The sequence below is a fragment of the Eleutherodactylus coqui genome, chromosome 10 (genome assembly GCF_035609145.1).
Source record: "Eleutherodactylus coqui strain aEleCoq1 chromosome 10, aEleCoq1.hap1, whole genome shotgun sequence".
NCBI lineage: Eukaryota > Metazoa > Chordata > Amphibia > Anura > Eleutherodactylidae > Eleutherodactylus > Eleutherodactylus coqui.
This window is the reverse complement of record NC_089846.1, coordinates 29,364,204-29,391,202: the sequence shown is the minus strand read 5'-3', so window position 1 is coordinate 29,391,202 and position 26,999 is coordinate 29,364,204. Positions and strand designations below refer to the sequence as shown.

Sequence of the window (26,999 nt, the reverse complement as noted above, 5' to 3'; positions counted from 1 at the left end):
CGGCCGCAGCATGTCGATTTATTTATTTTTTTTCCTCTGCGGCCACGCTCTCCTCTATGGGAGCGCCGGCTGCAGCGGAAGAGCGAGCGGCCGGGCTGCTTCAAAGCCGCCGTGGGTTTTGCAGCGGCGGTTTTCCCGGCGGAAATCTCGGGGTTTTTCGCTGCGGCCAAACCGCGAGATTTCCACCGAGAATCCGCCCTGTGAGAACCCAGCCTTATTGGTTATATTCCTCTATGCAAAAAGTCCTTAAAAAGCCTTCATCTCAAGGCCACCTTCACACGGGCAGATTTGCGTGTGAAATATGCAGAAAGTATAACCCCGTTGATTTCAATGGGTTCGTTCACCTGTGTGTATTCTTCCTGCGTATGTCGGTTGGGAAAAAAATACAGCATGCTCTATTTTCTTGTCACATTTGCACACCCAAGGTCCCTGTAGAAGTCAACCGGGATGTGCATTGCATGCAAAATACGCTAGGGAATGCGCAAATGCATGCAAAATGCACTAGGAGGTGCGTGAAACGCTGCGTGATTTTGCAAGGTAAAGAACACTTCTGGAACTCATTAGACTAATTAGCCCTTTCAATCGGGGCATATTTTTTTGCCATGCACAAATGAGCGTGCCTTGTAGGTGCTAAAAGTATATTAAAATACGCCTATGCACATGGAAAAAAAGCATTGTTCGTTATGCAAATACGCAACGCACAGGCGCGCAAATGCCCAAACGATCATCGGACGAGGGCCTAAAGCTCATCACAATCCTGTCTTTCCGATGAGCATTGCACAGATCACAGCCCATAGCCTGCCGGGTGTATTTTACCTCCACGTGCCTCCGGTTTTATCGCTATGGAATCTTCATGCAACATTCTTTTCTTGCAGGGTTTAGTAGAATATGGTCCCACATGGAAGCACCATATGGCGGCAGAGTGTCTGTGTGGATTCTGTGTGCGGGGTCCAGGCATGCATTAATGAGGAAGCATATATCCCCTGACCTTATATAACGTAACGTCATCATTCTTCCTTCTTGTGTGACACATCGCATTGACGTTCTTCCAAGAAGGCTTTGCTGTAATAGCCGGCAGTGATTTTGCTGCCTGATGTACAAGCGCCACCTGCTGGATGCCCTTTTACCGCCGCTGCCGAAAATAATGGCAAGCTATTTTTCACACTAGTATCACAATTTTGTTTTAAACCGATCAAAATTGGAAAACATGATAGATGCCGTCCTTCCTTCTGTTTCCCCATGGACTACATTGGCCATTTAATGTAACATCATGTTTCTGTTTTTTTTTCTTTTTTGTACCGGGCAGATGAACAAAGCAAGCTACACTATTCCACACACATATTTGTTTTCTGACAGTCTAGATGCTATCTGATGCCAACTGACAGAAAAATCCAATTTAAAGGGGTTGTCCCTTTACTGGACAATATTCCTTTAATAGAACTGTCAGCAGTAAAATATTAAATAGAGCTATACTTGCCCCTCCGCCGCCAACGGAATTCAGCACTGCAGTCCCGCTGACCAGAAGTCAGGTGACTGCTGCAGCCAATCAGAGGCTGCAGCATCACCGCTCTTTGTCCTGGCATTGGAGCTCACATCCTGAGCACCATGCCTCTGATTGGCTGCAGCTGTTACCTGACTCCCTGTGACGGCCACCGTCACCACAAATGGCGGGACCACAGCATGACTGCAGTGTTGGATCTCGGCCATGGCAAATGGGTAAGTTTAGCTCTAGTTTATTAATTTATTATAGACTGCTTAATTAAAGGGATGTTGTCCAGTAACCGGACAAACCCTTAAAATGGTCTCTTCAGGATGTACAATAATTGTATTATGTGCTTTAAACTGTAAAATCAAAAGCCTTTGGTATCATTCTTAACCCTTTCCAATCCACTGTCTGACCTCTGAAGACATTATGATTTAAGGCTATACAGCTCCGATGTTGGAAGACGTCCATCGGGGGTTCTCTTACTGTATATTGCCAGCCCCTCTGCTGTCGGAGCCTGTCCAACGTGTCACCTCATGCAGGACTGGCTTTAGCCAGCATATAGCGCCGTTGTATAATGGCCAGGATACAAATTGGATTGGAAAGGGTTAATAATACGTTGATAGTGCTAACACATCACATGACTATGTTGACCACCGGGTGATCACATGACAGGATGCTGAGCAGAACAGCGCATAACCTGGCAATAAGTAATAATTAGGCCGGTCTCACATGAATGGGTTTAAATTGCAGGTTCTATGATCGCCATCTGCGCGTATGATATGCGGTAATGCGCGGGCATTAAAAGGTATCGACTTTTTCGAAATGTATCGACAGTTTCACTGATGCCTGCGGGTAAGAATTGCAGATTCTGTGTGTGAAAGAAAAATCGCAGCATTCTGTATTTTACTGCGGATTCCGTGCTTATGAGCTCTATTGATCTCTGTAGATGCCTTCGATCTGCGGTGCATACGTAATCACATTGCGTTTGGATGCGAATTCGTACGCAGGTTGCTAGGAAACCAGATAACAAATGGCATAAAGAAAGCAGGAATTTGTGGGCAGCCAATGCAGGATATAGTCTGGGGAGCAGCACACCATCCAGACTGCGGTCTGCAACCTTTATGCACGCCATCTAGACTGCCGTCTGCAACCTTTATGCACGCCATCCAGACTGCCGTCTGCAACCTTTATTCTTCTGGGCTCTTCCTCCACAAGAATAAGTGTTTGTTTTTTTTAAAGTGCTTTATACTACTTCCAAAATAAGTAGTATAAGGCCTCATGCCCACAGCCGTGACGAACTCCGCTGGCGGAATATCGCAGCGGAGTCCATCACGGCGCCCCTCAAAGACCCCATACTCACCTCTCCGGATCTACTGTGTGTGTCCCGCCAGGCTAGCCGGCATGCATGCGCAGTACAGCACATGATGCGCCAGCAGTGCGGGATGACGTGTCCGGCGGTGAGCGGGGACGCGTAATCACGCGGTACTCCTGCTGTGCTAGAGCGGAAGTATAGTGTGACGGCTGGCTGCCATTGACTACAATGGAAGCCGGCTACGCGTATTTCCGCAGCAATTAGAGCTTGCCATGGCTTCTTTCACGCTGTGGAATTCCGCGGTGGAATTCCGCAGCATGAACATTGAGCTATTAGGTTCAATAGAACCTAATAGCTGTGGCATTATGCCGCAGATTTCTGCCGCGTAAACTGCGGCAGAAATCCGGCCGTTGGCATTAGCCCTAAATCAGCTGGGTCTAGAGAGCAGTATCCCATCTGAAGGCTCTCAGAACAGCTATCACCACAAGAGAATGTCGCCAGAGCGATAGAAGGTTGTTTTCAGCGGGTTGGTCAACCTTCTGACGTAATTCCCTTCTTGCGTTCGCTCTTCCGTGCGGAAGATACGCTGTACATCCATGTGGAAAACCGTACACATACGTGACCATATGCAAATCGCTTCGGCGGTCATTTACAGGACTCCTGCTGCGGATATACGCTCGTGGAATCCGACCCGTTCGTGAGAGCCCAGCCTTAGGCTTACTAGTTTTTTTGGTAGTTTACCATTTCAGGCCCTATCAGGCGTTACCCGCTGCCTGCATTTACCTGCTATGAATGGTCTGCACTCTGTTATACCATAGCTATGCTTCAGGTATCACACCTGTATACAGCAGGCACAGCTGATCTCTCCGGAAAGACGTGTGCATGAAGCCAAACGCATGCGAAATGTTATTGATGCGCAAAGTTAATTATGTGTATTTGATAACGTGTTGAGTCATGAAGAATAATTTAACGCCCTTTTGCACAGGCCAGTGATCTGCTTAACGAATATTCATCCGATCGTTGGTTCCTGACCATGGGCTCATCAGTATGCCAGCCATCCGCCAAGATGGCTGGCATACCAAAAGTAATCGCTTATTTTTCGGCTGATCTGATATTTTATATGGGCATCAAAATCCTCGTTTGCCGCAGCACAAATATGGAAACAAAAAGCTGCATGAAGATTGCAAGTAGTAAATGACTTTTCGTGCGGCCATCGGTTTGGGCAGTAATTGTCCTGTTTGAGGTCCTTTCAAACGAATGACGATTGACTTGTCATATCATTACTAGGCACTCATATATGCAAATGGTCTGCATGAGCGGAATGAGAATGATCCCATTGAAATCAATGGGTTCTATTTTATACGTATTGTGCGTACAATATGTGAAGCCGCCCTCATAGCGCATGGCTGACGGATGCGTTGCTACTGTATCCATCACAGGGATCCATTTAGTGCATATGTCATAAGCATTGCAATAGCAATTCATGACCTATCCATTAAACAGATACCTATGAGCTACAAATACATTGATATTGATGGCCGGCCCTTAGGATAGGCTAGAAATGATTTTTCCCAGGACAACTGTTGCTCCTATGCTTTCACACAGGGGTGATAGTTATTTAATGAATGACGGCGAAGCGTGCTATAGATCGTTTCAGGCAGCCGCCTCCATTCACAGTAAACAGGTAATTGTTCATAAAGGGGCGATTGCCTGATTACACAGGCCAATCGTCATTTGATTTGTATGCCTGCCTAAACTGAAAGAGGAAGATAAGAGAACAAATTACTGTCCGTCGTGCAGCTGCTGGCAGCGTTTATGCTGAACCATTACACTAGGAACACAATTTTTGGTGACTGAGATATTAGAACTTTGAGGTTTTTCTCCATTGGGTCTGCTTATCAAGATATGACATATGTCCATATAAATGTATACACATATCTATATATATAAAGACGAAAGCCCTCACTGACTCACTCACTGACAGACTCACTGACTGACTGACTCACTGACTAATTCCCACTAATTCTCCAACTTCCCAAATTTTACGTACGGAATCTAATTCTCTCACTTCCCGATGTCATAGAAAATTTGAAATTTGGCACAAGCATTGATTATGTCATATATAGGAAAAGTTAATGGGTCCCAACTCGATTATTCAATTCTAGCGCAAAAGAATTAGTGTCCAAATTTTAAGTACGGAATCTAAATCTCTCACTTACCGATGTCATAGAAACTTGAAATTTGACACAAGCATTGATTATGTCATAAAGAGGAAAAGTAAAGGGGTCCCAACTCGATTATTCAATTCTAAGCGCAAAAGAATTAGCGTCCAAATTTTACGTACGTAATCTAATTCTCTCACTTCCTGATGTCATTTTATATAAAGGAAACGCCGCATGGTTACCTCCACGTGGTGTTTCCAGGGTAACGCAAAGAACCATGCAAAATGGTGAACATATTTTTTTCCTCAGTATCTCTAAAGTAACCACGACTTCATAAGATTTTCCGTGTGAACACCAGATAAACAGCAGTACCAAATTAAATCGGGCGAAGCCGGGTATATCAGCTAGTTGTATCATACATGTAATGACCGCCAATCAGAAGCTGAAGGTACAAACTTAAATCCCAAGAAGCCTAGAACATGAATACAACAAAAGTTTCTTCATTGAGATGTCAGTGAAACTACATTTCTGTGATTTCCCGCGATGAGATGTTTCTGGACATTCGCGCTGGATGTTTCACCAGTAGTCCGCCATCATGTGCCGATCCCATCGTCCGCAGTCCTGTTCTTCCACGGTACTTATTTCCTGGTGAAATCCTTCACCCCGTTCATCACTTACATCACTAAGATGATCTGGAAATCCATCCAAAATAACTGCAGGTCCTGCAATCTGATGCTCATGTTACAGAAGAAGATAGAGAACTCCTCAGAACTACACTGTGAAAGAGCATTCCCTACACATGGGTCCACGGCTTCTGTCTTCCATGCATCAACTACAAACTTTTATACACTATAAAATAGCTTAAGGCCCATTTGCACGCAAATATAATCTTTCAAATGATTGAAAGTTTTAGCAATCTTTTTGCATAAAGTGTTAATGGCCAGTAATGTCCATTAACACTTTATCATCTTCATTTGCCTGTAAAAGGGCATCCAGAAGCTCTTTGCCGAGCTCAGCATGTGATTAATCACATGCCTAGCTGTGCAAGCAGCTGCATAGTTCTCCTTGTGGCTCATGGCAGATTACAATGTTATCTGCCGACTCCCGCGGAGATAACAGCATGTGGTCTATTAAAAAACACTTTATCTTTCAGTGTCTAAATGATGGATTTTAAGTTCACCTTAAAATCATCAAATTAAAAGTGCATGATGGCAGCCTTTATATGTAATAATTATTGCTCAAATTTGTTCATTTGAACGCATTTTGAGCGATAATCGTTGCGTGTAATTGGGCCTTTAATCATCCACTATGCCCTAAGCTTGAATATTTGCAAAGAACAAAGGTTTGTTGCCGTGAAGTTATCACACATCCAAATTGGCCGCATTTAAAATGCAATAAAGTCTGGTCAAACAAGACCTTGCTTCAGACAATGGTGATGTTATCACAGGATTACCCAGGCTCAACAGGTCTTTTACAGAGAGGTTCATAGTCCATACAATGATGCACTCACGGAAAATCAAATTATACAATCATTATAGTTTATATTCATGCTTAGTAAAGGCCCATTTACCTGTAACGATTATCACTCAAAATTTGTTCAAATGACCAGAAACAAGCAATAATGTTACATGTAAACGCATCGTGCACTTTTCGTCTCAGCGATGTTTTTAAGGTGAACTTAAAATCCATCTTTTAGATGCAGAAAGATAAAGTATCTCTCAATAGACTGCATGCTGTGTTCTCAGCAGGAGTTTGGAGATTACATTGTATTCTAATGACAGCCCCTAGGAGAACAATTCAGCTGCTCGCACAGCTGGGCGTGTGATTAATCACATGCTGGGCTCTGCAAACAGCACTTGGAGGCCCATTTACATGCAAATGAAGATGATAAAGTGTTAATGGATATTAGTGTCCATTAACACTTTATGCCAAAAAAAAAGATCACTTAAACTTTCAATCATTTGAAAGATTTGTGTGTAAATGGGCCTTAAGACACAAGATGGCAGGCTGCAAATGGCCACTTTTATACATTTTTACCAGAGTTATGCAATTTGAATGGCAATTGACATTTACATATTGTTGGGCTAGGCAAATTGCGAGGGCAAATTCCGGTTGGGATATCGGAAGCCAGATGGATCTCATTGGAGTCAGTGGGGTCCGTCCGGTTCTGTTTGGGTTCGGTGGTAACAGCATTTTTGTTGTTTAGCTCTAAGGATGGGGCCAGACAACAGAAGTAGGCCAGAACTTCGGGTGCCGTTGTGATTGGGACCTTAACCCTTTCCATTTAGTATCCTGGTTTTCCTAGGGGGCTTACTCTTTATCTACCATTATACAACAGCGCTATATGCTGGCTAAAGCCAGTACTGCATGAGGTGACACGTTGGATAGGCTCCAACAGCAGAGAGGCTGGCAATATACAGTAAGAGAACCCCGACGGACATCTTCCAACATCGAAGCTGTACAGTCTTAAATCATAATGTCTTAAAGGGGTTGTCCCGCGAAAGCAAGTGGGTCTATACACTTCTGTATGGCCATATTAATGCACTTTGTAATGTACATTGTGCATTAATTATGAGCCATACAGAAGTTATAAGAAATTTTTCACTTACCTGCTCCGTTGCTAGCGTCCTCGTTTCCATGGAGCCATCTAATTTTCAGCGTCTAAGCTCCAAATTAGACGTGCTTGCGCAGTCCGGGTCTTCTTCTTTTCTCAATGGGGCCGCTCGTGCCGGAGATCAGCTCCGTGTAGCTCCGCCCCGTCACGTGCCAATTCCAGCCAATCAGGAGGCTGGAATCGGCAATGGACCGCACAGAAGCCCTGCGGTCCACCGAGGGAGAAGATCCCGGCGGCTATCTTCAACCGGTAAGTAAGAAGTCACCGGAGCGCGGGGATTCAGGTAAGTGCTGTGCGGTTTTGTTTTTTTTTAAGTCCCTGCATCGGGTTTGTCTCGCGCCGAACGGGGGGGGGGGGTTTGAAAAAAAAAAAAACCCGTTTCGGCGCGGGACAACCCCTTTAAGACGTCAGACAGTGGATTGGAAAGGGTTAAATGTCTTTCATGGGGAAAGACCTTTATGGAGCTGTGATGCATAATCCTTTGAGTAGATTTAGATAAATGTGGTTTTGTCCCCTTATGCAGCCTTGATAATTACAGCCGCTTAATAGGACAAAACGAAACCACTGATTTTAATAGGATTTATTGGTTTTGTTTTCACTATCTGGAGTCTTGCCCGTTAATTGTACAGGCAAGAAGAGATAGTGAACACTACGTGTGGGAAAGATCGGGTAGAACCTTTTTTCCCATGTTTTCTTAAACTCCTCTGCTTTGGCGCGGAGTTTGAAAAGCCGGCAAGGGGAAAGGGATTCCCCTAGTGTAGTTGCAACTACTCTTCGTGCCGTCGAGTGTAGTTGTGCCCACGCTTGTCTGAATAAGCCCTTCATTGTTTATATAGGTACAAGCACTAGTCTGTATGAGCTGCTGTGCCTTGTGGTTCATCTCATTGCATTCACATGAGACTAATAAAACATTGATGACTTAGGCTAAGTAGAAACCTAGAATCATAGACTGGTACAGTTGGAAGGGACCTCCAGGGTCATCGGGTCCAATCCCTTGCTCAGTGCAGGATTCACTAAATCATCCCAAACAGATATTTGTCCAGCCTCTGTTTGAACATTTCCATTAAAGGAGAACTCACCACCTCCCTGGCAACCATATCGCACACTAGCGAGTGTGATATGGGGCCGAGAAACTCGTTCCTATGTCACACTTGTAAATGTGCATTTTACCTGCCCTTTTACATGCAAATAAAGCTGATAGAGTGTTAATAGAAATTAGTGTCCGTTAACACTTTATGCAAAACTAGCTGATATACCCGGCTTCGCCTGAGTTAATTTGGTACTGGTGTTTATCTGGTGTTCCCACAGAAAATCTTATGAAGTCAAGGTTACTTTAGAGATACCGAGGAAAAAGATATGTTCACCATTTTGCATAGTTCTTTGCGTTACCCAGGAAATATCATGTGGAGGTAACCATGAAACATTTTCTTTATATAAAATGACATCAGGAAGTGAGAGAATTAGATTACGTACATAAAATTTGGAGGCTAATTCTCTTGCGCTTAGAATTGACTAATCGAATTGGGACCCATTAGCTTTTCCTATTTATGACATAATAATCAATCCTCGTGCCAAATTTCATGTTTCTATGACATCGGGAAGTGAGAGAATTAGTTTACGTACGTAAAATTTGGACGCTAATTCTTTTGCGCTTAGAATTGAATAATCGAGTTGGGACCCAGTAACTTTTCCTATTTTAGACATAATCTATGCTTGTGCCAAATTTCATGTTTCCACGAGATCGGGAAGTTGGAGAATCAGTAGCGAGTCAGTGAGTGAGTGAGTCAGTCAGTGAGGGCTTTCGTCTGTATATATATAGATGATCGCTAAAACTGTTTGAAAGATTGTCTTTGCATGTAAACGGGCCTTTAGGCCCACTTACACTGAATGACTAGTGTTCAGCTTATCGCTGGATTGAGCGAAACTAAATGTTCGATTAGTGTAAACGCTGCCAACGACTGAATGATGAACATAATTCGTTTGCTTACCATTCGTTGTTCGATTTCTGTAGGCATAAAAGGCAAACAGCGATCAGTTTGTGTAAACAGGCAGTCATTCATCTTTGAGCATCTGCCTGTTTACTGTGAATGGAGATGGGCAGCCGGTAGCGATCTCCGACCCGCTCCGCCTCCATTCACTGAACGATTGTCGCTCTTGTGTGAAGGCAGAGGAGAGTTAACCGCCCGATAATCATCCTGTGTAAAAGGACCCTTAGACTTTGTTCTCACTAGTGTCATGGCTTCCATTTATAATTTAAAGGGGTATTCTAGTTATAGGATTTTGTTTTTTTAAGTTTTCACCTATTCACTGAATGGCTGAAAACTGATAGATTGGTGGCAGTCCACGCACTGGGACCCCCACCAATCCTAAGAATAGGAGAGCTGTGCCCCCCCCCCCCCCCCCCCCCCCCCCCCTGTTTCACAGTTGAAGATGCGAGCTCCCATTCCTGTAATTTAGTATATAGAGAATGGAGCCGCAGGTGGAACATGCGCAGCAACGGGTCTGTTCCACACATTGGCACAGACACAACACCGAGCGTTGCTCCATTTATTTCTATGGGGCAGACAAATAACCGAATCCTGTGCTCGACTATTTCTGTCTGCCCCATAGAAATGAAGGAAGGAAAAGTGAACAATTCTCAACGATGATCTGCCTGTCTAAACATTCTGCACGAGCGAGAACGAATTAGCGGTGACGTCGCCCACTCGTGCGATTGTTCAAACGAGAATCGGCTCCTGTAAAAGGGGCATTAGGGATGGTGTAACTGTAATGTGAACAGTCGTTAGCTCAAGGCTATACGCTTGGTTAGTCCATTAGGCCGCTGTGAGACGCGTGTATTTTTCCGTGTTTTGTGGACGTGGCGCTAATGTGATTCTATATATCTATTCAAATGGCTGCATTTTTTACTGTCCTTTTTTTTATAAATGCATCATGACTAGAGATGAGCGAGTATACTCGCTAAAGGCAATCGCTCGAGCGAGCATTGCCCTTAGCGAGTACCTGCCCGCTTGAGACTGAAGGTTCGGGTGCCGGCGCGGGGGAGCGGTGAGTAGCGGCAGTCAGCAGGAGGGAGCGGGTGGGAGAGAGAAATCTCCCCTCCGTTCCTCCCCGCTCTCCCCCGCAGCTCCCTGCCCGCCGCCGGCACCCGAACCTTCAGTCTCGAGCGGGCAGGTACTCGCTAAAGGCAATGCTCGCTCGAGCATTTGCCTTTAGCGAGTATACTCGCTCATCTCTAATCATGACCTGTTTTTTTGCCTCCGTATTGCCACTGTGTTGTATCGGGCAAATACGGATCAGGAGGATCGCAACTTCACATAAGTGATGGCAGCAGGTTATTGTTTACAGAAAAATGCCTTGCATCCGCCAGTATATCGCACAAGCGCGATATTGGACCGCGTATCACCCTCTAATATCGTGCTCGGCCGTGTGTAGGAAACTCAGCCATGTGCAATCCCCGCGCACCTGATTATTCCGTAATGCGGATGACCGCGGTGGCTCGCCGTCTGTCACGCGCAGTACAGTTTTTTCTTAATGCCCTTTAGTAATAACGCAGGTACCCACAGTCCATACACAATGTTAATTGAGTATGGCCTGCGGGTCAGACGGCCTCCATTGACTTCATTGGAGGCCGTACATGTGGCGTCCGCAACAAAATACGGAATGCTGCGATCTTTCCTCCGCTCACGGACTACGCAATTCGTATCAAGAGTGTGAGCGAAAAAACGATTTTACATGCCTTTCAATGTGTGTGATTTGACGCCAATTCCACAATAGGAATCCAGTCGCATGAAGCCGGCCTTACGGACGTATTTCCACGCGCTCGTCAGATTCCGGCCGCTGTCAGAGAAGCGTATTTGACAGCTGTATTCGGTCTGTGTTTGTGGCGGATTGTAATGCAGAACTAACGGAAGTCGGTTAATCTGTTCACACGGACATATTTTTCACGGTCATTTTTTAAAAACGCAGCGCGACCTGTTTTTACCGTTTTTGCCATTATTTTTATTGGGGCAGTACTGATCAGTTTTTGTACAGTAGAAAATAATACATACAGCGACAAAAACGGGTGAAATCCCGACATACGGCCGTGGCGTCATCTGCGATACGGATCCACAGACGTATGGCGATACGCTTGTCTGTCACCGGTCTAATATAGACAGTCTTATGGCGACCATTGTACTGTGTGACAGTTATAGGAAAGTGACATTACTGTTTTCTCATTCCATGTTTAACAGTATTGCTATAAGGCCCCTTCAGAATGAATGAATGAATGAACAGATATGGATAGTTTATTAGTAGGTTTATGTAAATGGGGGTAATTCCCCACACACTCCTGTGACTAGAATGTCTCACACGCCGGCCCCTCACAATTACACCCATATTGCATGCACTAACAGGCCGCAACCTGACGACATTCTGACGAAACTAGTAGGAGGTTGAATCTTCCAGAAACCATACGCAACCGACTGACATCCCAGCCAACCAATCACCGCTGCCCGAGTGCCACTACGAGGTTTTCCATTGGCCGCCTCAGCTAGGTGGAGGCGTGGCTTATGAGTCAGAAGAATCCGAAGGAGATCCAGGGCGGGGAGTTACGCAATCAGAGCGTCTACGAATCCGCTGCCGACAGCTTAGGACGAGCCGTCCAATCAGAGAAGTCCAACGCGTGGCGCTCCCACCAATAGCGGCGCTCCACGACTTTGGCCGGTCGAGAAGGTATAAAAGGACGGCGGCGGCGCGTGGTACGTCAGTCTGACAGCAACCGGCGAAAAGAGCAGAGAGGAAGAATCAGAGACAGTTGGCGGCGGCCTGTGATCGGTATGTGCCCGCTATGGCTGGAGGGGGGTTTGGGGTGGTGGTTATAATTGTGTATACTGCTATGGCAATGTGGATGGTGATGCCCTCTGGTGGCCTTGTTGATGCTGGCGATTGACTTTTTATGGTTTCATTGTGCTGTAGTTGGCACATCATGTTTGTTCTATGCAGGATGGATGCCAATCATTACCCTCTTTGTCTAATGATGGGCATTGATTGGTAGTGGGTGATAGAAGCCATTGACTAGGCTTACTGGTGGCAGCTGTTCTAAGGGGCCCTTATGATGCCAGATGCTATACTAGGTGGGGCCCTTGATGGTGTGCTGGGGCCCTTGATGGTGTGCTGGGGCCCTGGAGTTTGCAATGATGTCTCATTATTACTGATGTCCTTAGGACTATTCTATGGCTGATCAGCAGGATCGTCTCCTGTCACTTCTTAGTTTTGGTATCGATGGACCGTCTTATTCTTGCTCCTCGTCTTGCCTTGTGGTCAGGGGTTTCCTGATGCATTATGGGAGCAGAACGGAATCCCCACTGCCATGATTGGCTGGATTCCATTATCTGTAACGGGGGCTGTCCGTCTTCTATTAAGGTCTTCCTTGGGCAATGTAACGTAGCATGCTTCTTGCAGATGTGCTGAGCTCCTTGGGCGTCCGGTGCTTCTGGCTAGATCTCCTTGGCACGCTGCTTCTGATCTCTGGCCGTAGTCGTCTCTCCATGGACACGATGCTCTCGGTCTCACCCTTCTTTGCAAAGGAAGAATGGTTACCTTGCTGTCTCTCTAGAAGCTTCTCTCCCTCCTTCCTGCCGCCCATGATTCATCAGCGTGCGTCTCCATTGGCTGGGGAGGAGGGCTGCCGGTGGCTCCGCCCTTCTTTATGCCTGCCTACTGCTGTCGGCTCGGCTTCCTTGCTGCATCCATGCAGCGTTTTATAGCATCACTTATAATATCCTGATTATTTGCTTATCATCTTATATATATTTCTTCATTCTTCCACAGGATACTATTGTCGGAGCGGGATCTTTTCTTATCGGGGTGAGAAGACATCGTCTGATGGTCACAATGAAGCTCTTGGCAGTTGTCTTGCTGGTGGTGGCCGGCACTTATGCCGACGATGACGACAGGAGGGAAGAGGTTGGCACCGTAGTCGGGATTGATCTTGGGACGACCTATTCCTGGTAGGTTACTGATTTATGGTGGGAGGTTATTACAGTATGGAAATGGTGAAGCTGTGATTAACGGCGTGACTTGTTGAAGGGTGTGAAGCATGCCTTGCATTGGAAGAGCTCGGTGTATGTTGTACATGCACTTGGCCTCTAAAGCAGAGGTTTAGAACAGACTTTGGCTTTAAAGGGAACCGCGCAGGTTTTTATAATGCAATTCATGGTAAACCTTTTAACAATGAGGTTTTCTTATTGCTATTCGGTTTCGTACTATGTGCCCCGGTACCTCTTAAAATCTGCTTTTGAAGCATGCCTGCGCTGTACGAGTTGATAAGTCTGACGATTCCCCCTTGGCACAGGCACTGGGCACATCCCTGTTCTTGATTGGCATGCAGATTTCACTTCATTGTAATCGGCACAGGCGCCATAGCAAACCTGACCTGCGCCTATTGGCTCTCCTAACTCCAGTGACATACTGCATGCGTCTTGAGCATCGTTACTCCTGAGGTCAGCTGACACTGGGGGTCACTATCTTCAAGACACATGTGCAGTAAGTCACTGGGGTCTCAGCGGGTAAAAGCCGAGGTGTGTGGGTAGGGTTTGCTATGACACGCAGGATCAAGAACAAGGGCGTTCGTGGTGCAGCGCTGAGGGAAAAATCTAACTTGTACAACGCAAGAGCGCTTCAAAAGCAGATTATACAGGTATCTGGGTAGCACAAAACCAAATGGCCATAAGGAAATCTTAAGGGTACAGAAATGCTGCAGACTCTTCGTCCAGGAAGGAAAACGCAGTTCTAGCGGCTGTAAAGTGGAAACATGAAGAATTTACTGTCAAATCTGCATGTGATATCTTCCATCCGTATGAAACTGCCATAAAGCTTCCAGATCGCGTCTCGTGTTTTCATGACTTTATAACTTGGTGTATTGCAGTTACTTGTAGTCCTCTTTCCAGAAATGGTGCCACACTTGTCATTGGGCTGTGTCTGGTACTGCAGCACATCCCAAGACAGAAATGGCCTGTATGGAAATAAGACCATTTAACGGACTGTTGGATCTTTTCCTGAATGTTATATGTGGTATACACTATGCAATCTTAAATGGTCATGTGCCTTCGTCTTGAAAAGATGCGATGACCAGGAATGAGTTAAAATAAAAAAAAGTACTATACTCCTGCCTCTGGTACACACAAGCACTTACTCGCTCCACTGCTGCAGGAAGTCCGATGACCACTGCAGCCAATTAGAGGCTGCAGAGTCACCTTCTGAACGCTTGGCTGAAGCTAAGAGTATGGGACAGAGCAGCAGGAGCCAGTTAGTGGTGCCCCACAGGATCAGAGGCAAGGGGGTATGATGGAGATAATGTATAGTAAAATATCCTTAATTTGAAACCACACAACCCCTTCAATCTATACCACTCAAACAAAGTTACTTCTTATTGTCTGGTCATTGATTTGGTTTTTAACAAGGGTTTTTTTTTTTTCCTCCAGTGTTGGTGTGTTCAAGAATGGCCGTGTAGAGATTATCGCCAATGACCAGGGTAACAGAATCACCCCATCCTATGTGGCCTTCACTCCGGAAAGTGAACGATTGATTGGAGATGCTGCCAAAAATCAGCTGACGTCCAACCCTGAGAACACGGTGTTTGATGCCAAGCGTCTTATCGGTCGCACTTGGAATGACCCTTCAGTTCAGCAGGACATAAAATATCTGCCATTTAAGGCAAGTTTTGGGATCTATGCTACATGGGGTTTCTAACTGTAGATAAAAACTTCTTAGTGCTTCATTTGTATAGTAGCCATGATGGCTCACAATCCTTTAAACAATTTTCATATTAACATCCATGTCCTATTGGATTGATTTGCTGGGACCCTCGTGACTCTTAAACATGTGCCTGTTGATGGAAGTGTTGGCCTTATGGGCATCAATGCTTTCTTATGAAGTCTGTGGTAGATATAGTTCAGTTTAAGTAAGCCCTAGGCGGTTTCTAAATCTTGACTACTCTGACAATCTTTCTTGGCACCGACAGAACTATAACTTGAAGTAGATAAATGATGATTTTCACTTCTTACAAGATTTTGTATTTCATCCACTAGGTTGCAGAAAAGAAAACTAAGCCCTACATTGAAGTAGATGTTGGAGAACAAAGGAAGACCTTTGCCCCAGAGGAAATCTCTGCTATGGTTTTGACCAAAATGAAGGAGACTGCTGAAGCTTATCTTGGCAAGAAGGTGGGTGTAGCACTGACCTAAAGTACGGCTCTACAAGCTGCTCTAACCCCCCCCCCCCCCCCCTTCCTTTGCTTAAACATGGTCCTAACTTGTCTTTTCTGTCCTAGGTTACTCATGCGGTTGTCACTGTACCTGCTTACTTTAATGATGCTCAGCGTCAAGCCACTAAAGATGCTGGAACTATTGCTGGCCTGAACGTGATGAGAATCATCAATGAGCCGTAAGTATCCCTTACTGTTCCTTGGTGGCCTTTATGGTTTTGGCCATGGATTCTGTACTAAACTGGTGTTTTGGTTTTCAGAACTGCAGCTGCCATTGCTTATGGCCTAGACAAGAAGGAAGGAGAGAAGAACATCCTCGTATTCGATCTGGGTGGTGGGACCTTTGACGTGTCCTTGCTTACCATTGATAATGGTGTATTTGAAGTAGTTGCCACAAATGGAGATACCCATCTGGGAGGAGAAGACTTCGACCAGCGTGTCATGGAGCACTTTATCAAACTTTACAAGAAGAAAACTGGCAAAGATGTCCGCAAGGATAACAGGGCAGTGCAGAAGTTGCGTCGTGAAGTGGAGAAGGCTAAGAGAGCTCTATCTTCTCAACATCAGGCCAGAATTGAGATTGAATCTTTCTTTGAGGGAGAAGACTTCTCTGAAACCCTAACCCGTGCCAAGTTTGAGGAGCTGAACATGGTAAGCAACCCAATACTAGTGATCAGAACAGATCTTGAAATCTAAGTATTTACTCTACAACTTTGTAAGCTGAGCTGAATTCCTTGGTTTAAAAATAGTTCAACACTGAAATTGGTGAAGACTATGCTAAACTTCTTCTCTAACTCCTTGTAGGACCTCTTCCGTTCTACAATGAAACCAGTCCAGAAAGTGTTGGAGGATGCTGATCTGAAGAAATCTGACATTGATGAAATTGTGCTGGTAGGAGGATCCACGCGTATTCCCAAAATCCAACAGTTGGTGAAGGAATTCTTCAATGGCAAAGAACCATCCCGTGGCATCAACCCTGATGAGGCTGTGGCTTATGGTGCTGCTGTACAGGCGGGAGTACTTTCTGGAGACCAGGACACTGGTAAGTAAATGTAGGGGATCCTTAGTGGTTTTTTTTCTTCATGAAGAATCGAGGTTAAGACCCTTTTACATAAACATAAGGCATAAATGTTTATGCCACTCAGCCCACCTGAGTATGCTCAAATCATTCATTGGGTCACTTGTGGCATAAAATGATCACTGGCAATGCATCTCCACGTGTAAATGGGAAGATGTGCTGCACATGATGACTAACTCTAACGCTCATTCATCATCCTGCATAACAGCCATCCTTTGCCAGTCTGTGTGCTGATTGACATGGTATTTGGCAACAACACTCGTTGCAATGGGCTGACTCTCTGCTGTGTAGAAGACCCTTTAGTCAGGGTGAACCAATTATTTAAATGTATGTTCTTTACAGGTGACTTGGTCCTGCTTGATGTCTGTCCTCTGACTCTTGGCATTGAAACGGTTGGTGGCGTCATGACTAAACTCATCCCCAGAAATACTGTTGTGCCTACAAAGAAGTCCCAGATCTTCTCTACAGCCTCTGATAACCAGCCTACTGTCACTATCAAGGTCTATGAAGGTAAGGTATTCTGATCTATAGATGGTGGTAGTATATTGTACAGCCATTGAAGTCAACATGGTGGCTTTCTGGATGCTCATGCATATTTGGATACTACTGGATAAGTAGGGTGATGGCACTAATATTCTTGGTTTCAAACAATTTGCTTGCTCTTCTTGTAGGTGAGCGTCCACTGACTAAAGATAACCATCTTCTTGGCACATTCGACCTTACTGGCATTCCTCCAGCTCCTCGTGGTGTTCCTCAGATCGAAGTTACATTTGAAATCGACGTTAATGGTATCTTACGAGTAACAGCAGAAGATAAGGGTACAGGCAACAAAAACAAGATCACAATTACAAATGACCAGAACCGATTAACGCCAGAGGAAATTGAGAGGATGGTTAACGATGCTGAGAAATTTGCCGAAGATGATAAGAAACTCAAGGAGAGGATCGACTCTCGAAATGAGCTTGAGAGCTATGCTTATTCACTGAAAAACCAGATAGGTGATAAGGAGAAGCTTGGTGGCAAGTTATCCTCCGAAGATAAAGAAACCATTGAAAAAGCAGTAGAAGAAAAGATTGAATGGTTGGAAAGTCATCAAGACGCAGACATAGAAGAGTTCAAAGCTAAAAAGAAGGAATTGGAAGAAGTTGTCCAACCAATTGTTGGTAAACTATATGGTGGAGCAGGCGCACCCCCTCCTGAAGGAGAAGAGCCTGAGAAGGATGAGTTATAGGCTCGAGTAAAACGTTGTAAATACTGGACTCAAGAACTATCTGAGAGAATATTTGAACGCAGAAAACTAACGTTCTTGTGGATTCTTCACTTCGCAGTGGAGATAAGCCATTATGGCTGTTTACTGCTTTTCATTAGCAGTTGTTCACGTGGATCATTACTTTTGTTGGGTTTCTTCCCCAGGGGGGTGGGCTCTGGTATTCTCGGAGGGAGGGTACGGTGCAGTTTAAGAGTTGCACAGATGTTTTATTTATTTGAAGAACAGAAAACCTGGTCGTCATTCTATGTAGAACTTTTTTCTACCATCATTGACCACAATAAATGTTTGATAAATAAGTTATGTACCTGACTTTATTTTAACTTTCACTTCCCCAACACACTCGCTACATTAGTTATATCATGAGGAGGAATAACTCAAGGCTCTAGACCAGTGTTTCCCAACAGCCAGCCCTCAGGGCCCGCCCCCACCGGTCATGTTAGGATTTCCTCAGTGTTGCACAGGTGATGGGATTACTGGTGCCTCAGACATGGTCACAGGTGTTCTTACTACAGGATTTCATGAAAGCATAACCTGTTGGGGGTCCTTGAGGACTGGAGTGGGGGAACTCTGCAAGGTAACATTCATCTGATGCTTTCATATTTAAGGGACATGTGTAACAAACTTTGGGGTGCTATTTTGACTACAGCGTCTTAGAGGAAGCACTCTTAGTAGGGGTAGTTTGCTCACTCCCAATAAAGCATATGGGAAGGATTTCCATCTTCCAAAACTACCTAAAACTAAACTCCCAGCATGCCCTTTGCTCAAGTCATAATTTCAGGCTCTCAATAGAAGAACAGATGTGGCAATTATACGCTCAGATTAATTTAAGGAGCAGTAAGGATCAGAATGATTAGTGTAAATGCATGTACCGACTGACCGACAAGTCTTTCACTTCTAGTTTGTTCAGTTTCTGCAAACGACATATTGTTCTGTGTAAACGCTCGCTTGTTAGTTTATAAACTACTGCCTGCTTGCTATGAATGGCGGAGGGCAGCCAGTTCCACCTTCGTTTAGTCAGCAATGCCGGTTTCTGTGCTTTTACGCAAGATTATTGCTGGGACAACCTGTCGGGCAGCTGTTGTTCAACAGACCGTCCCATGCAGAAGCACCCTTACCTGGCACCAGGTTCATGTTGCCTGATCAGTGGGCAGCATGGACCTGGGACAGCTGCTCACATTGCACCCGTGTATGCATACTAAAATGCTGTTTCAGTATAAATATACTTTAGAGTTCGACTTGGGCGCTTTAAATCACCAGGGGGGCACTAAGCGAGCTTCTCCTATTTCACACCATCTAGAGAAGGGGGTGCACATGTGGCCTGCAAGGCTATTTTGGGTGTCCCCCATCATACAAATCTGTGGTCCCTTTAATGCCTCACCCATTGTTTTCAATGTTACTTTAAGAGACATCGCAGGCCGTGCAATGTTTCCCATCGCCATCAATAGGGAACACTTGGAATCTGAGACGCATGAGGATCGTAATTGCATAGAGGCGATGTGAAGCATTTATAAATGGAAAATTCTACGCTTCGGCATGGGGGAGTGCATTTTGACAAATGTCCTATTTTGCTCACCCATGTGAATGTAGTCAAGTCCACTTTCACATCTGCGCAGGAACCTCAGTTTTGGAGGTTCCAGCACAAAAAAAGAAAGTGCTGCATGCAGTGCATTTTGGTCCACAAAGCACTGGACAGCTGAATGGAAACCAAATGGACCCTGTTAGTCAATTGAGTCCATTCAGCACTGTTGCGTCATAAGATGAATCCCATGTGCCAAGGGGCTTCGCTTTTCCTGCATCCCAAACACAGCAGAAAAACCAGAACCCCTGATGTGAAAGCAGTCTAAAAGAGCTAAACATTGAAGTCGCAAACTTTGTGAAAACCAGTCTGTCAGTCCACTTTTGGCCACCACTGTACCTCCTGCTGTGGCCTTCTAAAATCGCAGTTAGGCTGTTTGCACACGGACTGATTTGCTTTGTGGAATCTTGAGCGGGCATCCACCTGGATTACGCAGTAGATCCCACCCACAGCATGCTATGGAAAAGTGATTCTTCCTGCACACAAGCGGAAACTAATTGAGGTTTCTGCTCGCGAAGGAAAAATCGCAACTTTTTTTTTCTCTCCATGGGTAGCCTTCAGTGAGGTCAATGGAAGCTGTATGATCTGCAGCCCTTCTGCAAATGACCTTGTGGAAAGGTCACGGATATCATGTCCTCACCTAGCGATGGTGCAGAAAAAGCAGGAGTTTAAAAAAAATCTGTACTGTGCATGTCCGATGGCAAGCCATGCGGACCGTCCGCAGTACAGCTGAAGAAAAAAAGGCAGGTATGTGCGGATGCCACTGCTTCCAGGGCTGAATTCCGCTGCGGGACTCCGACCGGCTCGTGTGCAGGCTGCCTAAAACTGATCTTGGCAAATGATGTAAACTAGCTACAGCCACAAAACGTGAATGAAGCCTAAAAAATGTGACGCACGCTGTAATCCCACCATAAGCGGAAACTGGTTGGTAAACTCAAGGCATAACTTGCCAGGATCTAAAAAAAAAAACTAGACTAGCTAATCAAGCATTCAGTAGAATCAAACGTATATCGGTACAAGCTTTTTTTTTTTTTTTTTTTTTTTTTTAACACGTGTGTGTATTACTGTTTCCCTGAAAATAAGACAGTGTCTTATAAAAAATTTTTTGTTAAAGGTTTACTTTTTTACATGTATAGCTGCCTGGACACTATTTAAATTGACTTTATTAATTAACTGTTAGCAGGGCTTAATTTTGGAGTAGGGCTTATATTTCAGGCATCCTCAAAAAACCTGAAACATTTTGCATCCTCAAAAATTCTGGAAAATCATGCTATGTCTTATTTTCAGGGAGACAGGGTAGTGATGCCACATAGAACGTCATCACCTTCAAACCCTTACAGGTTAGATAACTTCAGGTTTTGTAAGGCTTGGGCTGCGTTGCTATCTATGGCTGAGCTATGTTTGCCAGCATTGTAACATGGTCATATCGCAACCCACAAGGTGACATGACACTTACCAGAACTATAAACCTGATGCATTTCCAGTAAGTGTTGCAATGAAACCACTTTCATTAGATGGTCAGGACTATGTGTCGGGCAGCCAAAGCCACGTAACTATAGCCTTACTGTAACGGCATGCTTTTTCAAAACTACTACATCTGTGGGGATGCTGCTGATCTTCTAGCCCGCTGTCAGTGCAGGTGGAGTCAGATGTATCCTAGAATTACTCACATTGGTTTCAATGGGGACAAAGGGAGAATAGGTCATCAATAGGAAAACAAACTCAATGATCTGGCTGGCATGAACAATGTATTTGACCAACAATGGCATCCATAAAACATGAAATTGCGTTAATATCAAAAAGAGCCATGCCTGCAGTTACAAGCGCTGGCCACTCCATGAAGGTCGGCATAGAGAATTCCGCTCCGACCTCAGTGTTATTGCGGTGCTGACGGCATGTGCCCGCTCAGCTGATCGGTTGAGGTCCCAAGCGATGGACCCAGCCGATCAGCTATTGATGACCTTTCCTGATGATACATCGGTAGTATTCTCCCCAGAGGGCTTCTAAGTCAGAGACTTGACAGTCATACGTCTACAAGAACAGCACATCGTGTTCCCAGAAAAGGCACCTCTTGCCCATGTGGCCGTAGATTTACTCATTCATAGTGCCCATATAAACCAAAGCCCAGATGGAATCTGAGAAAGTCTACAACTCTTGCACCGTATGAATAAAACGAAGGGGTATATGATGTATTACTAGATACTGGTTATTGATTTGTAAGTTTCCTCTTCCAGCTGTGCCCAAGGATGTGGCTGTAGCTTGTTACTTACTGGTTTCACATCTATGGCAGGAATTCAGCTTTACAGCTATGTTTGGGGGGCAGGAAGAGGTAATTCCTGCGGCCGAACAGTTCCATCTCTGGATGGAACCCGCTGACTATAATAAAGACTGTCTGCTTTATGCCCAGCTCCACTGCTTTTGGATGGAAGAAAAAGTGCTGCATGTGGAGCTTTTACTTCCGGTACTTTTAGCCGGATCTGGACGAAATTGAGTTTCCAACGCAGATGTGAAACTAGTCTTAGTATAACAATAAAGTTTTAACAAGCTGTAGTGCCCCAGCTCCTAGAACACTACAACTCTGAGCATGTCCTGCGGTATATTGGGGCCAATCGTTTAACACAAGTATTGTACTGCAAGTGTCCACTCAAGATGAAACTTTATATTTATTCCACATACTCTCCACTGATGCCAACACACTTCTTACATCGATATTCCAAGTTCTGTAAGCCTTGCAAAAAGAAGGATTTCGGTTGTGCCTCAAACCAGTCATCCGTAGCAGCCATGGCATCAGAAATGGTGTGAAATTTGGTCCCCTTGAGGTGTTTTTTCAGGTTTGGAAATAGATGATAGTCGGAGGGCGCTAGATCTGGTGAATAAGGTGGGTGGTCAACCAGCTGGAAGCCTAGCTCCACTAGTTTTTCTGTGGGCGCTTGTGCAGTGTGAGCGGAGGCGTTGTCTTGCGGGAACAAGATTCCTTTGGACAGCTTGCCGCACCTTTTGGCCTTCAGAGCTGCCTTCAATTGGTCCAAACGTTCAATGTAATACCTTGCATTGATGGTGGAACCATTTTGAACGTAGTCCACTAGCAGCACGGCCTCCTTATCCCAGAACATAGACGCCATCACCTTAGTGGCTGAGTTTTGCACCCTGAACTTCTTTTGGCGAGAAGAACCTCTGTGCCTCCACTCCTTTGACTGCTCCTTGGTTTCAGGGTCATACAAATAAATCCAGGTCTCATCCATAGTGACCAGTCCATCCAGGAAGTTCTCATCAGTCCGGAAACGCTGACAAATGGACCGGGAAGTTTTCACTCACAGGCTTTTCTGATCTGTTGTCAAACATTTGGGGATCCACTTTGCAGATAACTTCTTCATGTTCAGATGTTCATGGATAAAGACACAAACACGTTCACTAGAAATCCCCATGATGTCTGCTATTCCTTTAGCTGAAATTGGCCGATTCTCCAGTATGAAGTTGTGCGAAGCATCGACGATCTCTGGAACAACAACCTCTCCCAGTCATCCAGGACGTTCCTCATCATTGGTGCTGAAGTGGCCAGTTTTAAATTTGGCAACCCAGTTCTTAACCGTAGAATATGAAGGGCATTGATCCCCCAATGTCTGCGACATATCACCATGAATATCCTTCGCGGACTTTCCTTGCAGAAACAAGAATTTTATCACTCCTCTGCTCTCATTTGCTGTAAATATCGCCTTAGACTCCGCCATGTTGTTTTCCCGCGTGCCTAGATCACTGTTGCCATAAGCTACAAACACAAAATTTAGAAAACATATATTAAACACATAAGGCTTTCATGTGATATAACATTCGTTACCATAGAAACAAAAAAAGAACACAAAGACTTATCAGCAGCCCCTCGTACATTCCGATGCCCACATGCAAGTTGGCCTGAGATTCTAGAGCACAGCTCACATCAGACAGCACGCAAGGCACCTGCCTGTTCTCTGTGAACAGTGGGCATTGCATGTCCTATTCTCACCCATGATATGGACCAGAATAGGACATGCTGTAACGGTCCGTGTGACCAGCATCATAGGCTGTAATGGGCCCTTAGTTATATTGAACTCTGTATAATGAAGGGTACTTATGTAGGCCTTTCCTGTAGGGGTAGAATTACTTCTAGATACTACCCTAGTCATGAAAAAAGACTCTCAACTAACTGGCTGCAGCATGAACCTCACTGGGGAAGGGGGGAGTCCGTAATATGTCTGTACATAGTTCAGCCATTTGTTTCTTTATATGAAATTGCAGTTCCATAAATTAAAAATTGAAGGGGTTGTCCAACTTAAAGGGGTTTTTCCAAGGGAATTAGTGGCAGTACAGAAAAAAAAACACATTTCTCACCTCTTGCCGGCATGATGCTCCCCCTGTCTCCCATTTACAAGCCCTCCAGCTATCACCTGAATTGTTTACCAACATAACCACGGCAGCCAAAAGAAGGTCCAACAGTGACGGCACAGAGAATGCCACGTACCTGCCAGGGGCTTCTAATGTAGAAGCCCACGTGAGAGGGCTACAGGACATCACCTGTCAGATGCCACGGCAACCAGGAGCTGCAGGTAGTATATTTATTCCATACAGTTTTTGGCACTTGGCAGGGGCAAGACCCAAAACTAAATAAAATAACTCAGAAAGCCCCTCTAACTCTTTTATGAGGTTTTATGCCCCCCATTGCCAAAACTGTGTTAAAGCAATATACTCGCCGAAGCACCATGGTATCTGCCAGGTAATGTCACTCGGTCTTCTGGCCTGGTGATGTCTCATAAATCTGTCAAGTGGGTTTCTAATGTTTAAACCCCCAGCAGGTTAAAGGGATGGGGTGGGTAAACAATAATAGAGATGAACGAGCATGCTCGGTTAGGGCAATTACTCGAACGAGCATCGCTTTTTTCGAGTAACTGCCTACTGGTCCGAAAAGATTCGGGGGCCGGCGGGGGGGAGCAGGAGGGACGTCTCTTTCCCCCTCGCCCCCAGAATCTTTTCGGACGAGTAGGCAGTTACTCGAAAAAAGCGATGCTCGTTCGAGTAATTGCTCTAACCGAGCATGCGCGCTCATCTCTAGTAAACAACCATGTGACAGCTGCTGTGATGGTGGAGCCACGCAGCAGAAGAAAGGTGAGTTGTTTTTTTTTTAAATATATAATTTGTACCAAAAATGATCTGAAAAATTGAAAATTCCATTTAAGCCCTTTCCAATCCAGTTTTGGACCTCGTCTGACATAAATATTTCCCTGCACAAGTCCAATGTTGGAGGCAGCTCTGCATACGTCTGTTACAGTATACAGAAGAGCCTCTGACATCGGAGCTACACAGGGAAATCCTAATGTCTGCTGAGGGCTGACACTGGATTAGAAATTCATGCTAATATTATGAATATGAAAGTAACTCTGTCTGTCTGTTACCTTTTTCACGGCTAAACCGTTGAAGTGATTTTGGTGAAATTTGGCAGTGGGATGGCTTGCATCTTGAGGAAGGATATAGGCTACATTATATCCCAAAAATGTATAGGGATCTCTAGGAAGCGCGACAAGATAGATTTATTTGGTGATGAGCAGGCGCAGCTCTGAGCCGCAGTGTGGTGGAGGGGAGGCGGGTGCACATCATAAGCCATGCCTACACAAATGGGCAGACACGTGAGGACGGACATCTTTGCCGCAAATATGTGATTATTAAGTCCGGCAGAGGGGAAGGGAGTGCACATCATAAGCTAAGCCTCCCCAAACGGGCAGACTTACTTACCGCTCACATGTGATTATTAAGCTAGCAGGGATACCCCGTGTTGCCCGGGATTAAAACTTGAATGAAAGACAGATTAGCATGAATTAAGATTAGAGATGAGCGAGCATACTCGGTAAGGCGATTTATTGAGAGAGCATCGCCTTTTTCAAGTATCTGCTGGCTCGTCCCTAAAGATTCGGGGGGGCCGTGGGGGTGGAGCGGAGAGGAGCGTGAGAGAGATCTCTCCCTCCCGATCCCCTCCTAACCTCCCGCAACCCCCCCGAATCTTCAGGGACGAGCCAGCAGGTACTCGAAAAAGGCGATGCTCTCTCAAGTAAATCGCCTTACCGAGTATGCTCGCTCATCTCTAATTAAGATTTTAAAGAAAATCTGTGTTGCCCATAGCAACCAATCACAGCGCAGCTTTCATTTTAACTAAGAAATGGTTTCCTTTTGATATTCGTATTTCCTATCCATTTTTTGGTTTTCTTTTAATATGCTGCGCAAATCAGATTTAGTGCAAAGCTCTAGCGCAGCTCAAGCTGCGAAAATTACTACAACCCAAGAATCTGAGGCAAGAAGGCATCAACAAGATGAAAGACAAGCTGCTCTTAAAACAGTAGAGACCCCGGAGCAGGCTAAGGCCCGTCGGCCTTTAGATTATGAGTGTCATGCGTCTCTTAGAGCTACAGAGACATTAGAGCAATCTCAGGTCCAGCAAACCCTAGATGCCGATCGTCACGCGAAGATACAATGAAGCAATGTCAGGTCCACCGAACCCTAGATGCTGAACGTCACGAGTCTCTTAGAGCTACGGAAAACCCTAGAGCAAATTTAGGCACGTCAGATGTCAGATGCTGAGTGTCAGAGGCATTGGAGCAATCTAAGGTCCACGTGGACGAAGTCGCGGGTTACAAGCTAGTTACTAATAAAATCATCATCGCAGATCATTTTTATCTTTATATTAAGTAATTTAAACGAATCCACAACATTCTTTCTCACCCAAAATGAATAAGAACTGGGGAGTGTGCGGGTGCGAGGGAAATTGGAGTGTCATGGCTTAACCGATTTTCACAATTTCATTGACTCATCCAATCTGTAAGGGGTGTGACAGGGGCGTTCCTCCATGGAAGCCCTGTGAAACCCTAGCTTCCAGTGGCGTCAAAATACACCAGTACTGTCACAGTGAATTCCACAGCGGAAACAGCAATAAAATTGACATGATGCAATTGAATTCCGCACCGCATGTCGATTTCCGCAGCTTGTGGATGAGATTTTCAAACTCTCATTCACTTTGCTGCTACTGTTAACGCTACAGAATTTCCGTGTGAAGGTACCGCACATGAATTCTTTGGCAAATTTGCCCCGTCTAGACTCCCCCCTAGTTTGTGAGCAGGAAAGAAGGGATTTTGGATCTTATGCAGCCCACTCTGAGAGCAGGATTTATACTCAGTGGGGTCTGCCGGTGAGGTCCGTGCATGGTCTGAGGGTCTGACAATCTGACTCTTTTCAGACCG

At 45.1% G+C, this 26,999-nt stretch overlaps 1 protein-coding gene across 1 annotated transcript; it reads left to right on the top strand.

Annotated features, from left to right (window-relative positions):
* Positions 1-12,248: 12,248 nt before the first annotated feature.
* HSPA5 (heat shock protein family A (Hsp70) member 5) lies at positions 12,249-18,463 on the top strand. The gene is made up of 9 exons (XM_066580752.1): positions 12,249-12,389; positions 13,386-13,564; positions 15,038-15,269; positions 15,644-15,778; positions 15,886-15,998; positions 16,080-16,470; positions 16,624-16,861; positions 17,240-17,407; positions 17,569-18,463. Exons 2-9 carry the CDS (start codon positions 13,440-13,442, stop codon positions 18,126-18,128), a joined length of 1,962 nt encoding a protein of 653 aa, XP_066436849.1. The 5' UTR covers positions 12,249-12,389; positions 13,386-13,439; the 3' UTR covers positions 18,129-18,463.
* Positions 18,464-26,999: the final 8,536 nt, after the last annotated feature.

What these genes read in the sequence shown, in the direction of transcription:
- HSPA5 (XM_066580752.1), top strand. Translation starts at nt 13,440, where the DNA reads ATGGTCACAATGAAGCTCTTGGCAGTTGTCTTGCTGGTGGTGGCCGGC. An exon ending in TTCTGGAGACCAGGACACTG is followed by an intron (nt 16,862 to 17,239) that starts GTAAGTAAATGT and finishes TGTTCTTTACAG; the next exon opens with GTGACTTGGTCCTGCTTGAT. An exon ending in CACTATCAAGGTCTATGAAG is followed by an intron (nt 17,408 to 17,568) that starts GTAAGGTATTCT and finishes CTCTTCTTGTAG; the next exon opens with GTGAGCGTCCACTGACTAAA.